The sequence below is a fragment of the Athene noctua genome, chromosome 12 (genome assembly GCF_965140245.1).
Source record: "Athene noctua chromosome 12, bAthNoc1.hap1.1, whole genome shotgun sequence".
Classification (NCBI taxonomy): domain Eukaryota; kingdom Metazoa; phylum Chordata; class Aves; order Strigiformes; family Strigidae; genus Athene; species Athene noctua.
Window position 1 is genome coordinate 20,220,713 of NC_134048.1, and position 12,282 is coordinate 20,232,994.

General features: G+C 39.2%; 1 protein-coding gene across 6 annotated transcripts in view; it reads left to right on the top strand.

Moving 5' to 3' along the window:
* The window catches only part of TRPC7 (transient receptor potential cation channel subfamily C member 7), a 114,941-nt gene that overhangs the window by 40,270 nt on the left and 62,389 nt on the right, over nucleotides 1-12,282 (top strand). For all 6 annotated transcript variants that reach the window (XR_012634399.1, XM_074915688.1, XM_074915689.1 and 3 more), the window contains exon 2: nucleotides 1,403-2,180. Coding sequence is in view for 5 of the 6 variants with exons in the window: in XM_074915687.1 (XP_074771788.1) it covers nucleotides 1,403-2,180 (778 nt within the window). In the remaining variant the exon portion in view is untranslated. The remainder of the gene's footprint in view (nucleotides 1-1,402; nucleotides 2,181-12,282) is intronic.

Here is a 12,282-nt window from a genome sequence, read left to right on the forward strand (position 1 = left end):
AGTCGTATTTTTTCAGAGCAATACATGAACTTTTCATAGACTGAAGGTCAAAACTGACTTGGGGAACAGATGGAACATGGAAGGATGAACCTTTGCCACCCACTGAGCATTAACACCTGCTTATTTGTTACATCTGCCCACTGCAGATAAAGAGGCTCTTGAAAATTTTACCCAAGTGGTTTAGGACTTGCTATTGGACTGAGTGCAAATGCCTTTTGTCAAAGAGGTGGGTTTTTTACCTTTTCACTCAGGCTGCACATTCTGTGGGCTTAGGATGGCAATTAACTTCCCATGCTTAGATTCTAAAAGAGAGACTATCATCTTGTTGAGATGCTACTGCAATAAATTTTTAAAAGAAGAGAGACAGTGAGATGGCACTTAACGCAAAGTGTCGATGTTTTAAAAACACTGATAGGTTTAGGATTTCAGTTCATTTCATACAACAGTATGTTTACTCCCCCTTGAGCGCAGCTGCACACAGCATAGTTTTCTTTGGGGGTTCCAGAGAAGGTAGAATAAGAATAGTTTGTCTTCATCCCACCAACTCCAAGTGAAGGCATTTCAGCCAGTTAATTGGTGGGGAAACTAATGACCCTTTCTGATCTGCCCCCAGTTTGTGATCAGATACCTGCGTTCCTGTCTTTCTGCAGTAGTTCTCTGAAAGATGCTTACTGGGGAGTGATGCGATGTTAAATCAGGAGTTACTCCTGTGTTTTTCAAGACTGGCCCCTGGATTTGGGTACTGGTATTTAAAGTAGCTGCCAACTGTATTTCAGTGAGAAAATTAGATATTCATTAAACTGCTTTAGATCAGGAAACAGAAAAAAGGTATTATGCAGCGTGAAAAAAAGCGGTGAATGAATAGGTGGTTTGCTTGTACCAGGTGAATCATAGCAGAATATGCAATATATTTCTTTTTTTTTTTTACTGTGTGTTTAAAATTAGAAGTGTGTTTTTTAACTTTATGGAACATAGTTTATTGGCCTGATTCAAGGTCTATTGACAGGGGGAGTCCTGCTAACTTTCTTTAGGGCTCATGCTCTCAGGGATAAAACCCAAGAAGAGTAATTCAGAGAAATATTATGTGTGCATGTCATTCCTAAACGCTGTGCAATGAAGTTCTAAGTAATGTGTTCATATTTTTTTTTTTTTCTATTTCTCAAATTCAGAATGTTCTCTCTATCCTTGTTGAAATCGAAGGGTGTACGAGTCAGAAGAGAACCTGTGTGTTGTTCAGAGACTAATCTTTATTCCACATGTATCCTAAAAGATTTTTAACTGGCCCAGAACACAAAAAGCTAGCAAGACCTGATCATAATGAGACGTTTCCAACCTTATTTCAGGTTATGTGAAATTATCCCCTCCGAGAATTTAACCAACCTTCTTTTCCGGTTTTCTGCAGGCTGAGAAACAGCAATTACAAAACCATGCATCGAAGGCACACAACCCTTCGGGAGAAGGGCCGGAGGCAGGCCATCCGGGGCCCAGCCTACATGTTCAACGAGAAAGGCACCAGCCTGACTGCAGAAGAGGAACGCTTTCTCGATTCTGCAGAATATGGCAACATTCCTGTTGTGCGAAAAATGCTGGAGGAATCCAAAACCTTGAACTTTAATTGTGTTGATTATATGGGACAAAACGCCCTTCAGTTAGCTGTAGGGAACGAGCATCTGGAAGTGACAGAGCTCCTTCTCAAAAAGGAGAATCTCGCTCGAGTTGGAGATGCACTTTTATTAGCCATCAGTAAAGGATACGTGCGCATTGTAGAAGCAATATTGAACCATCCAGCCTTTGCACAAGGACAGCGTCTCACACTCAGCCCTCTTGAGCAGGAACTGAGAGATGATGATTTTTACGCTTATGATGAAGATGGAACTCGGTTTTCCCATGACATTACCCCGATCATACTTGCTGCCCACTGCCAGGAGTATGAAATTGTTCACATCTTACTTCTAAAAGGCGCGCGGATTGAAAGGCCACATGACTATTTCTGCAAGTGCAATGAATGTATTGAGAAGCAGAGGAAAGATTCCTTTAGTCACTCTCGATCGAGAATGAATGCCTACAAAGGATTAGCCAGTGCTGCTTATTTGTCTCTTTCCAGTGAAGACCCTGTCCTTACTGCTTTAGAGCTAAGCAATGAATTGGCCAGGCTAGCCAACATTGAAACTGAATTTAAGGTAATACACCCACATGCCTCTTTCCTTGGGCTGAATGTGTTCAGGGTACTGCACATTTTACATGTTTGATCAAGTCTTGGTTTATATTTGAGGGGGTGGGGGAGGAAACAGAAGCTACAGAAACTGCCAGATGTGATAACTACACATACATTCAGATCAGTGCTATTGCCAGTTAATAAATATTTGGAACTGATTATTGCATATCATAGTAAAGACATCCTTACCTGGAGTTTTTATGTCGCACACTGTGATTGCTTAGAATCTCTAGTTTGCAGGAGGAATAAAAAATAGATTATCACAAAAATGTAGACTCATTTTTTGTAAGAAAGGTAAGTCTTTTTAACTGAACAATCTATTTTAGAGGCAGATCTCTAGAGATTGGTTTAATGGCTTAGGAATCCAGTACATCTAGTTCTGTTACAAGGATAAAAGGTATAAATTAAGCATTTCTGGTTCTCTCTAAAATAATTTAAATTGCATTGCATCTTAATGGTTTGGTACTGCATCCGTATATGATGAATTTCATGAAAAAGAAGGAGAGAAATGATCAAGAGATTGTTAAGAAGTTTATCATTATGCCAAACATAACAGTGGAACTTGCAGAACTCTCTTACAAGTTATTCAAGATTTCCATTATCATAATGAGTTTGTAAATGTCCAATGTCATTTGCATTATTTCTCTAAGTCATTTACATGACATAAATAGCATTGTCTCCCTTTCTAAAATAAATTAGTCATGAAAAAACTCATTTTCAGTGGCTCAGTCATCACCATAAGACTGTTTTCTGACATGACTATTGTGTAGCTACAATCATGATCAGCAACACTTGGGGTAATAAAATCTATGTTGTGAGTAAACTGGGGTAGGATGCCTGCTAGGAATCCATTATTTTTAATTTAGAAAACTATTCAAGTGTTCAAGCATCCATTTCAGGATTTGTATCTATATGCTCTCCAATTTAAAAGTGAGAAGAAAGCGCGTTCTCAGGCTGCTGCCTTTGGAACTCTGCAGTAAGTCTCTAACAGGAAAAAAATACCCAAACCACTGAGCTCTTTTGGCAATAAAATTAGGGCAAAATCTTGCCAACTCTTTTTACCCATGTGAATCAGAATTGCAAGGACACAATAATTTGAAAGGGAGTTTTTACCTCCATGGCATTCATTCCTAATGAAACAACCTCACTGGGTTCAGCGAACCTGGCTGCCTGAGTGAGGGTTACTCCAGCGTGAAAGTGCTGTGGGCTCACACCCACAGTTAACAACATTAATATCTCATTAATATTCTAGCTGCTTTTCAGTAGAAAAAAATATATATTGTGTGGAGCATGAGCAGCCTCAGTATTGCATGCTTGTCAGTTCTGATAAGTGTCTTGCTGCAGAAAAGTAAATCTATTTCTACCAGAATCCCTCCTTTTGTTCATAGAGCTGCCAACATGGTCTAGACTGGCACTGGCAGGTACATGAATCCTCCAGGAGCGAACAAGAAATCAAATGTTAAATAGTCTCGTGGTGGTTAGATCTCCCCAGTGTTGGCAAACGGATGCGAGTAAATCGATATCGGAAAAAAAAACATTAGAAACCCTTTGCCAAATCACCATATTTCCAGAGAGCCTTTCCAATTCCACTGCCTTATTGGAAGGTTCTGTGCAAATCACATCTACGTCAGTTAGTGAAGTACCTCAGAAGTACCTGTACCGCTAGTTTACTTCGAAGTGTCACATTCCTTTAGTGTATGAATTCTTCTAGAAATAAGAAACTACTAGAGATAAGAAACTAAGATTATAATGTATTATCTCTGTAGAAAAAAATCAGATATATGTATTTATGCAAAAATATTTATTCTTATTGGCATAATCAGTGTGATGTGGAATAGGGCATTAATAAAACAGTAGGGTTTTTTTCACAGAACATGATATTTTGAGAATTCATTTCTAGACAAGAACACGGTTGCTGAAAATGTATTTAAGAAGCCCACAAATGATGAAAAATTTTTAAATCAGCCAAGATCCAGAGGACTTTTTTTTGTACCTAAAATAATACTTTCCTTCATTTTTAAATTTTTATTGCTAAAGTTCTGTAATTACAATTGGTGCTCAACAGATTTATAAAATTATCACTTGGGATTATTTCAGAATAGATAGTTATTTGCAATCTTAACAATGCAGTTTTCAGGAGGTAGAAAAAGTCCTTGAAATGGAAGGACATGAGTAAGGTTTTAATAATGTAAGTGAACAAATAGTAATTAAGTTACCTCTGAAGAAACTCCTGGCATAAGGTAATTAAAATATAAATGCAGTGCTTCTCACCTGCTGCTTGCTGCCCTGAATCTCTTATGTAACAGCAGCAGTCAGCACATGAAGGCTGAGGAGCCAGTACGTGCGCTATGTTTTTAGAGAACATTAATTTTTTTTTAGGTGAATTGCCTCTTTGTACAGATACAAAAGGTGAAACAAAACAGCCACGTGAACCACTTCAAAGGACAAAAGTTGCATTAGCTGTGGTTGGCCACAGTTTGAGAGAGACTCCAGTGAAGTTTGCTAGGTGAAAAGAATTTTATCCATTCTTTTTTACAGTGGCAGAAGCCGAATAAGTTGTTCTCACCCTAAATTGTTAAGACTCAGTCATACGCTGCAGTTCTTATGAAATGTCTTTGCATAAGCATTGCACATCACAGAGCAGTACGGTACTGTCGTTAAGTTGAAAATGGGACTCTGGACATATGCTGGATCACACTGCTGGCCTTCAGCAGCCTTTCTGTTGACCAATCAATAGGTGTTTAATAGAAAGAGTAGATGTTCTGGCTATCAGTCTGGAGTGGATATACTGCCCTACTGAACTCCTTTCTTGCTGTGTTGGTTTTGGCTCAAAAGCAAGGTAAGACAGTCAGCTACTGTGTGGCTTCCTTCATGCTGAAGAGAATAATAACCTTGGAGACTTGGAGCTGGAAGAAAGAGGGAAGTTGTTAGAGCAATCAATGACAACGATTTTACTGAAGCAGATATTCTATTGGGGTAAATCACTGCTTTTTCACTGGAGCTTAGATGAGGCCGTAGAAGATGAGGATCTGTCTCAGTATTTAGAAAAAATGTACAGTTTGGATCAATGTTGTCATGCCGTTATTTCAAACAAATGTCAGTTTTGCAACGCTTATTGAAGAACAGTCAAAAAAAAAAGTAGAATAATATTACATCCACATAGAAGTAATTTTGTTTTTTTCCCTTAAATGCTGTAGTGTCAAAATCTTGCAAAAAGTTTTCTTATTAATGGAAGAAAGCCAACTGCTTTGAGAGATGTAGTTCATAAGTCTAGAAATAAGTAATTCCTCTTCCCCAAGATAAGATGAAAAATATTGAATTGATTGTTTCTACCGAAAATACTAGCAATACGATTGCATTAAATGTCCTGGCAATTAGCCTAGAAATGCGGGGGGTAAGAAACCCCTCAGGGGTGGAGTCTTTCAGTTTCAGAAAAGAAAGATGTAAATGTCAGCGTCACTGTATATGTTTGCAGGTGTGTATCCAGTGATACTCTTCCATAGCGGAGGCAGCCCAAGTTGGAAAAAAAACAACCTTAATTCAGTGCTTTGTCATTTTTGTATATCCCATTTGAAAGGTCAGAATGAAGACCAGTGCATGACTTTCTCATTCTGTCCAGTCTTCATTTTGTGTTTAAAAAAGACAAAAAAAAATCAACATCCACTGGAGCAAGGGCAATACAGAGTGGGGGCCTGATTTAATCTGCTGGATTAGGCCCTTGGTTTGTATTGCCCTTGGAAAGAGAGAGGAAGACAGGGGAGCCTTCCTCCCTGGGCGGACTAGAGGGCTCCTAGTGACCATGCTTCTGCAGACTGTAGGCACAGTTGGGTGGGAAACTGAGGGGTTTAATTAAATCAAAAATCCAAAGTAAAAATTAAAACAGAAATATAGGATAATGTGCTTTGTAGTTTTCCATGACGGGTGGAAAACAGCCATTAGGCCAGTGATTAAAATATGAAGCTGTTTTGAGGGCGAAAGTATGTAATGCCAGCCTAACATCTAGGATCCATTCTGGTTCACAGAGGGAGGAAGGCTCCCCTCTTTCCCTCCCTTTTACTCAAACTGAAAAAAAAAAAAACCTGTGCACACTCCCATTTATTTCAAAATTGGCAGACCCTGGGCCTGAGTCATAAAGCAAATAATCCTTCTCTCATCTACCAGTGTTTTCTGTTTGTTTTGCTCATGTAAGTAAGCTTGATGCCCCTTTCAGTATGAATAGCCGAGACAGGATTTGTCCATGTGAGCAAGTCATCACCCACGAGCCAGGCTGGTGAGAATTGCTCTCCTCTTTGGTCCAGAGAAATCGATCTTCCCCGCGTCACCTTGGTGTGAAGCCATATGCAGATATCTTCACAGTTACCAGCTGTCCACAGCTGGGTGACTCATTTCTAAGACTGGAATATTAAAAGCAGAGTCAACAGAATAATATTTATATGTCCATTGAACCCCTTGGGATATTGTATTTCTAGCAAACACTCTTCAGGAAATGCCCTTGCAACTGTCCTTAACAGCAGTATTAGGCTTAATATTACTGTCCACATCCTGGAAAAAATGGGTAAAACATGGAATAATAGCTCTGTTTACTTTTTTTTAAAGCTGTGAACGTGCGCTCCTGTTTCTGGTGAGATCCCACTCTGCACCCAGGTCTGTTCTACAGCCTTGCACACTCTCAAATTAGACTACATGCTTGTGTACGTCAGGAAAAGTCTTTGTGATGAAGACAATCCACCGATTCATTCCCTTTAGCAACCCAGACAAATTAAATTATAGAATGGCAAAGGAGCTTATGAAAAGATCTCACCAACCAGAAGTGGTAAATAACATCTCTGCTCCTGTTGATTAAAATGTTACTGAAGGTATGATCAAAACGACCATCTGGAAGACATATGGTCTTTGTTTACCTCTCCTACCACCATCATCGGTTCATTACCTGTCCTACCAACATCATCAGTTCATTTACTACAGCATAACACATTTTGTTTCTAAATTATATGTCTCTTGCTGTAACTTTTCTTTTAACTGTTGCCATTTCTCTAAAAAAAAAAAAAAAACAACCCAAACTCGGGATGCAAAAGCAGACCCTAGCTGTGAGCCTGCTCTTGCCTGCAGGTGAGCATCACGCCCGGGCTCAGCTGGCTGCTGTGCTCTTTGTGGGGAGCGAGGGCTTGTGTGGCAGCAAGTCAAGTGTGTAGGTGCCCACAGAGATGTGCCTGCTAGGAACTGCTTGTTGTTTCGTTGGGGCTGCGGTAATGTAAAACAGCTGAGGCTCAGATTTCTAAATTCTCGTGATGTTAAAAGAATGGCAAAACAGCCACGGAGACTTGTCTCTGTTAGGGATGATCTGGCGTTCCTGCAGCGCAGCTCTTGCTCCAGTAAGTCAACCCACCTTTTTCCTACCTCGGTAGAAATTGTTAACTTCGCAGGATGTGCTTGGCCTAAGCGTCTTAAGAGAAATGACCTTGGAAATTTTCTCAGTGTTTCTGGCTTTATCTTTACAAATGAGAAATTAGCACCAGATCCTGCACTTTGAGGATGACACTACTGGAAAGCAAGGCACTGACATACCCGATTATATCTTGCTGAGTAGCTGCAGCTTTTTAGGGTTTGTGGCTCTCACATTGAAGAGGACCTCCTAACCTTTTAATTTCTCAGGCCATCTGCAAATCATGGGCATTGCTGAGGATAAATATATCAGAGGTGGTAAACAGCTTCCTTTCCCCATATTGATTGCTCAACTCAGTGAAATTTGACTCAATGGAAGAAGTCAGAATCTTCAAATACAAAGTAGAGGGGGTTATCTTAAAATTTGTAAGAAAATAAGATGGTAATAAATCATAAGAAAATAAGATGGTAATAAATATTAAAAAGAAATAAGGTATAAAAATTATGTGAAGGCCTAAGGAAACTTGGAAAGAAGAGCCGACTACAAAAGTCAAATTCTGTGGCCCTGATGGGGAAACATTTTAGCATGAAAAATATCTGCTGCATGGAGTTACAAAAATCATTATCAGACTATTGCTTTTTGAGATGAGTGACTAAAAAGAAAGGGCAGAAAACATTGGGAAGCAAAATAGTAGGAAGGGGAAATATTTTGTGAGAAGGGAGGATAGCAGTGGAGTGGGAAAAATCTTGAAAACCATCAGGCTGTAACCAGTAAGACTGCACTGAGAAACTGTTTCCTCCCCAAACTGAACAAACTCTTGGGCTTGCTTACTCTCAGGACTGACTGATTGGAGATAGTTGCTGAAATTCTTCTCCCATTAAAAAAAGCAATTGTCATGGGAGCCTTCCTAATTATCCTTATGAACACTCTTGTAAATCAATCGCTTCATTTTTCCGCTCTGACCCATTCTTCCTTGAGTGATCCTTTTATCCCTTCGTAATCTCTCGCCTCAACTACTCTCTAGCTGACATCTTGCTTCTGATATGTTTGGGAAGACCTTTTGTGACTCATATTTATTATTTCAGCAAGATGTTCTTGGAGGCTTTAGTGGTTTTATTTGGCCTTTCTTTAGACTTTCATTTAATTTTCCAGAATTTCTGTTCTTTTTTTTTTTTTTTTTTTTTTCCTTCCAGGCAAGACTTGCATTTTATAAAGAGATGTCTTTTTACTTGTGTAACTTCTTTTTTTCCCTGCTGTTTCACTTTGCTGGGTGTTCGGAAGAAAAGACAGAAGGGAACTTAAGAAATCTGGCCTGGTAGGGAGAATATATTCTCTTCCTTTTACTACTGTTTTATTTTTCTCCTGCACAAGTATCATCAGTCTTATCTAGTTCCTGGTTTGAAAATTAAGCATCACCATTACAAACACTTCCGAGCACATGAACGGTTGCCATTCCCAAGTGCTTGTCTCTCACACCAGGGCGTGTACACAGCTGTGAAGCAATGGCTATTTCTCCTCCTGGGAGTTTTCTGACAACAGCTCCAAAGAGCAGCCTCCCTCTTCCCATTACACCCCTTCCCTCTGCTCCCTCTTCTGACTCTCACTGCTGAATTTCCAATGGAGAGAGCAGGCCCTAGGTTATTTGGCTTTATCCCACGTTAAGACCTGATGACACTGGACTTTGCGACTGGGCCGGAACATCCCTTTCAGATTATTTTTGTTTCAGTTTATGTGCGAACTAGCTTGTTCTCTGCTTCTCCTTGTGGCTCTATGCTCCTTCACTACCCTCAGCTTCTCTAAGGGAGATCCCTGCTGTCTTTGAAACCCTCTTGATATTCAGAGTCAAAAGGGTGACACTTTTTGATTTATTTTTTTTACCTAAATATTCATAATATCTGAGAAAGAACAAAAATGTATACATTGCTAAATGCATTTACACTTCTAGTGTGCAGTCAAAGGTGTTGTGCACTTCTGTAGAAATGATGAAAACTGAGATTTCTCAAGAAATGCCAGTAACCTATAACCTTTTCTTCAAGTTTTTTGGCTATGAACTTTTCCAGGTCAGTCTTTAACGAGAAAATTATTTTTTTCTTAGAGGTGGGGTCAGGGTTGTGGTTTGGTGGTTTTTACCCTTCAAAAAGAACTGTTCGTTCTTTCTTTTCCTTTCTTACCTAAAAGTCAGTTTTCTCTACTGCCTTGCAAACCTGTGTGTTTAGAATCTATGATTCCTTTTTTCAATTTTCACTTGTGCAAAGCAAATTCATAAGCAGTTACAAGCAATTACCCACCTCATAATGCAGGAAAGAATCAAGTCCCAGTAAAGCAGGAAAACAAATTTCCTATTATTAAAATTTTAACTTATTGTTGGAACAAATTAGGTATTAAAATAAGAGAGGAAATTAAAAATGATCATGGAAACAGCCTGGGAGAGGGAGAATATATTTAAGCCTTGTAGTGAAATTTGTGTTTGGATCACTGAGTGGGACTCTCTCTGTACATGAGGAACCCATTCTCTCTGCTGTTCTGTTTCAGAGACAAATCCACTAATAATAGATGCTACGTTGAGTTTGTCCTGAGAGATAAATTAATTAATTGCGAATATATTTTGCATGGATGAATAGCAGAGACTGTGGAAAATGGATGTAGAAAACCCTACTGACCTTAAAAAACCACCAAATTTCTGTCTCTTGTATTGTTCTCTTTAAATATTTATAAATTAAGAAATATCCTCTATATTTTGAGAGCTGTTATTGTAAGTGCTCTTTCTATGCCTGTTCTGTGATTAAATAATTTTCTGCCTGGCACATTGCCCAAGCAAAATGGTTTTAAAATGTTGCATGAGAAGAAAATCTCCAAAGCTTTTCAGAGTGGTTTAGAACCGATGCCAAAGCTGTGATGCCTGGAGCTGTCTTGAAAAAAAAAAAAACAAACCCAAAAAACATTTGTATCTGCGAATGTGAAGGTATGTTAGCATCTGTCTGTCTATTCACAGCAGAGCAGAGTAGTAGATGTTATGATTCATAGTGAAGGGTATAACTCAGCCATCTACAACCCACACCTGCACCTGGAAAAAATAAGACCATTATTCATGAAAGTTGTAACTCTAGCGACAGTGCTAGCCGCTGAGCGGTCACATGAAATTGGATCCTGGTCATTGCCTACAAGGTCATTTAACCTACTTTATGGATGATTGAGTGACACTGTTGTTAAAATCTCCCAGGTAACTTTGGTCAAAAAAAAAAAAAAGAAGAAAACCTATTTAAAAGTTGACAAAATACTTTCTGCAGGAAAATGTTCTCTTTATTTTCCCCAAGGAACAAGACCATGTCTCTGTTTTCAAAGAGTGCAGGGGGAAAAAAGATCCTTTCAATACATCAAATCAGAGACAATGAGTCAGTGTAAGGATATTTAACATTTTAATTAATGTCTCAAGAGTTTTGGTCCCCTCAGAAAGTTGTTTGGAGGAAAATTTTGGCATTTGGAGATGATGAGACAGAAGCAACCCTGGAAATATTTGAATCTCCCAGAGAGTAAGTACAGCTGGGATACTTTTGTTTCCTGTGATGTTACTGCGAGTGAGACTTTTAGCAGTGCCAATTTGCACACCATCAGTGCAATGTTTATTACCCTTTACAGCTCCTTGGGAAGTAATTTCTAATCCTACTCAGTTAAGGATGAGCAGCATTGCAACTGCAGGACTTACAGCTTATTGTTTCCAGTTTGATCGCACATAACAGCCCTAATACTAGAGTGGGGTTTCAGTTTAGGTGAGCAAAAAACATGGTCGTAAAAATATAAAATAAAATGGAATCCCCTTATAATCATTAATGGGAGACAACAGATGGATTCACAGGCTGGGGTGGAAGGGGAGAGAAATGGAAACAATTCACATAGCGCAGCAGCACAGCAGCTGCCTCGCCACTATCAAGCTTTTCAGAAGCATTTTCTTGTAGATAAGTTTTAAGCCAAACAATGTGACGTTTTACCAGGTAGAGCATTAAGTGCAAAATCTGGAACCGGTTGGAATTGAGCATATTTCAGTTGCTTTAAGGTTATTTTGCTCCTGGGATTTCAGTGTTCCCTTACAACCAAGCAGTCCATCCTCCATCGTGAGTGCATTTCTGTCAAGTTGAAAAATCCCTATCAGTGGACCTGAAGGGCAGGAGCTGATAAGAGTGGTGGGCAGAGTTAACTCCCTTACACATAAATAACCCTGGCAGGAATCTGGAGCAAAAAAGGGGAAAACCCTGCAACATTAATGTGTTTATTCCTCCCCTGCCAGAAATGTCTGACATTAAATTCCTGAATCTGAAGCACGGGGGCTGTCAGTGTTCTTTCTCTCTGCATAAATGAATTTTCTTCTTCTTCCTGCTGTAGTGATTATATTGAGTCCAGTTTTTCCACGTAGCTCTTGAACCCTGGGTATGATGAGGAATTTAGAAATTAATTTTTGTTATGTAAGGTGACTTTTATAAAGCATTCTGAACTGCCAAGGCTTAGTAGCAACCAATTTTACTGAGCCATGATTTTCAGTAAATATATTTGTGTGTTTGCCATCTTGCGTAACTTGGAGCATATTGAATATATTCAAAAGAAATGGTCTTAGAGTTGAGAGATCTCCTTTTCATCCTTCTTGAACCTGAACTTTTGATAGCGAATACAGGGTTAGAGTGATTTCCCTCCG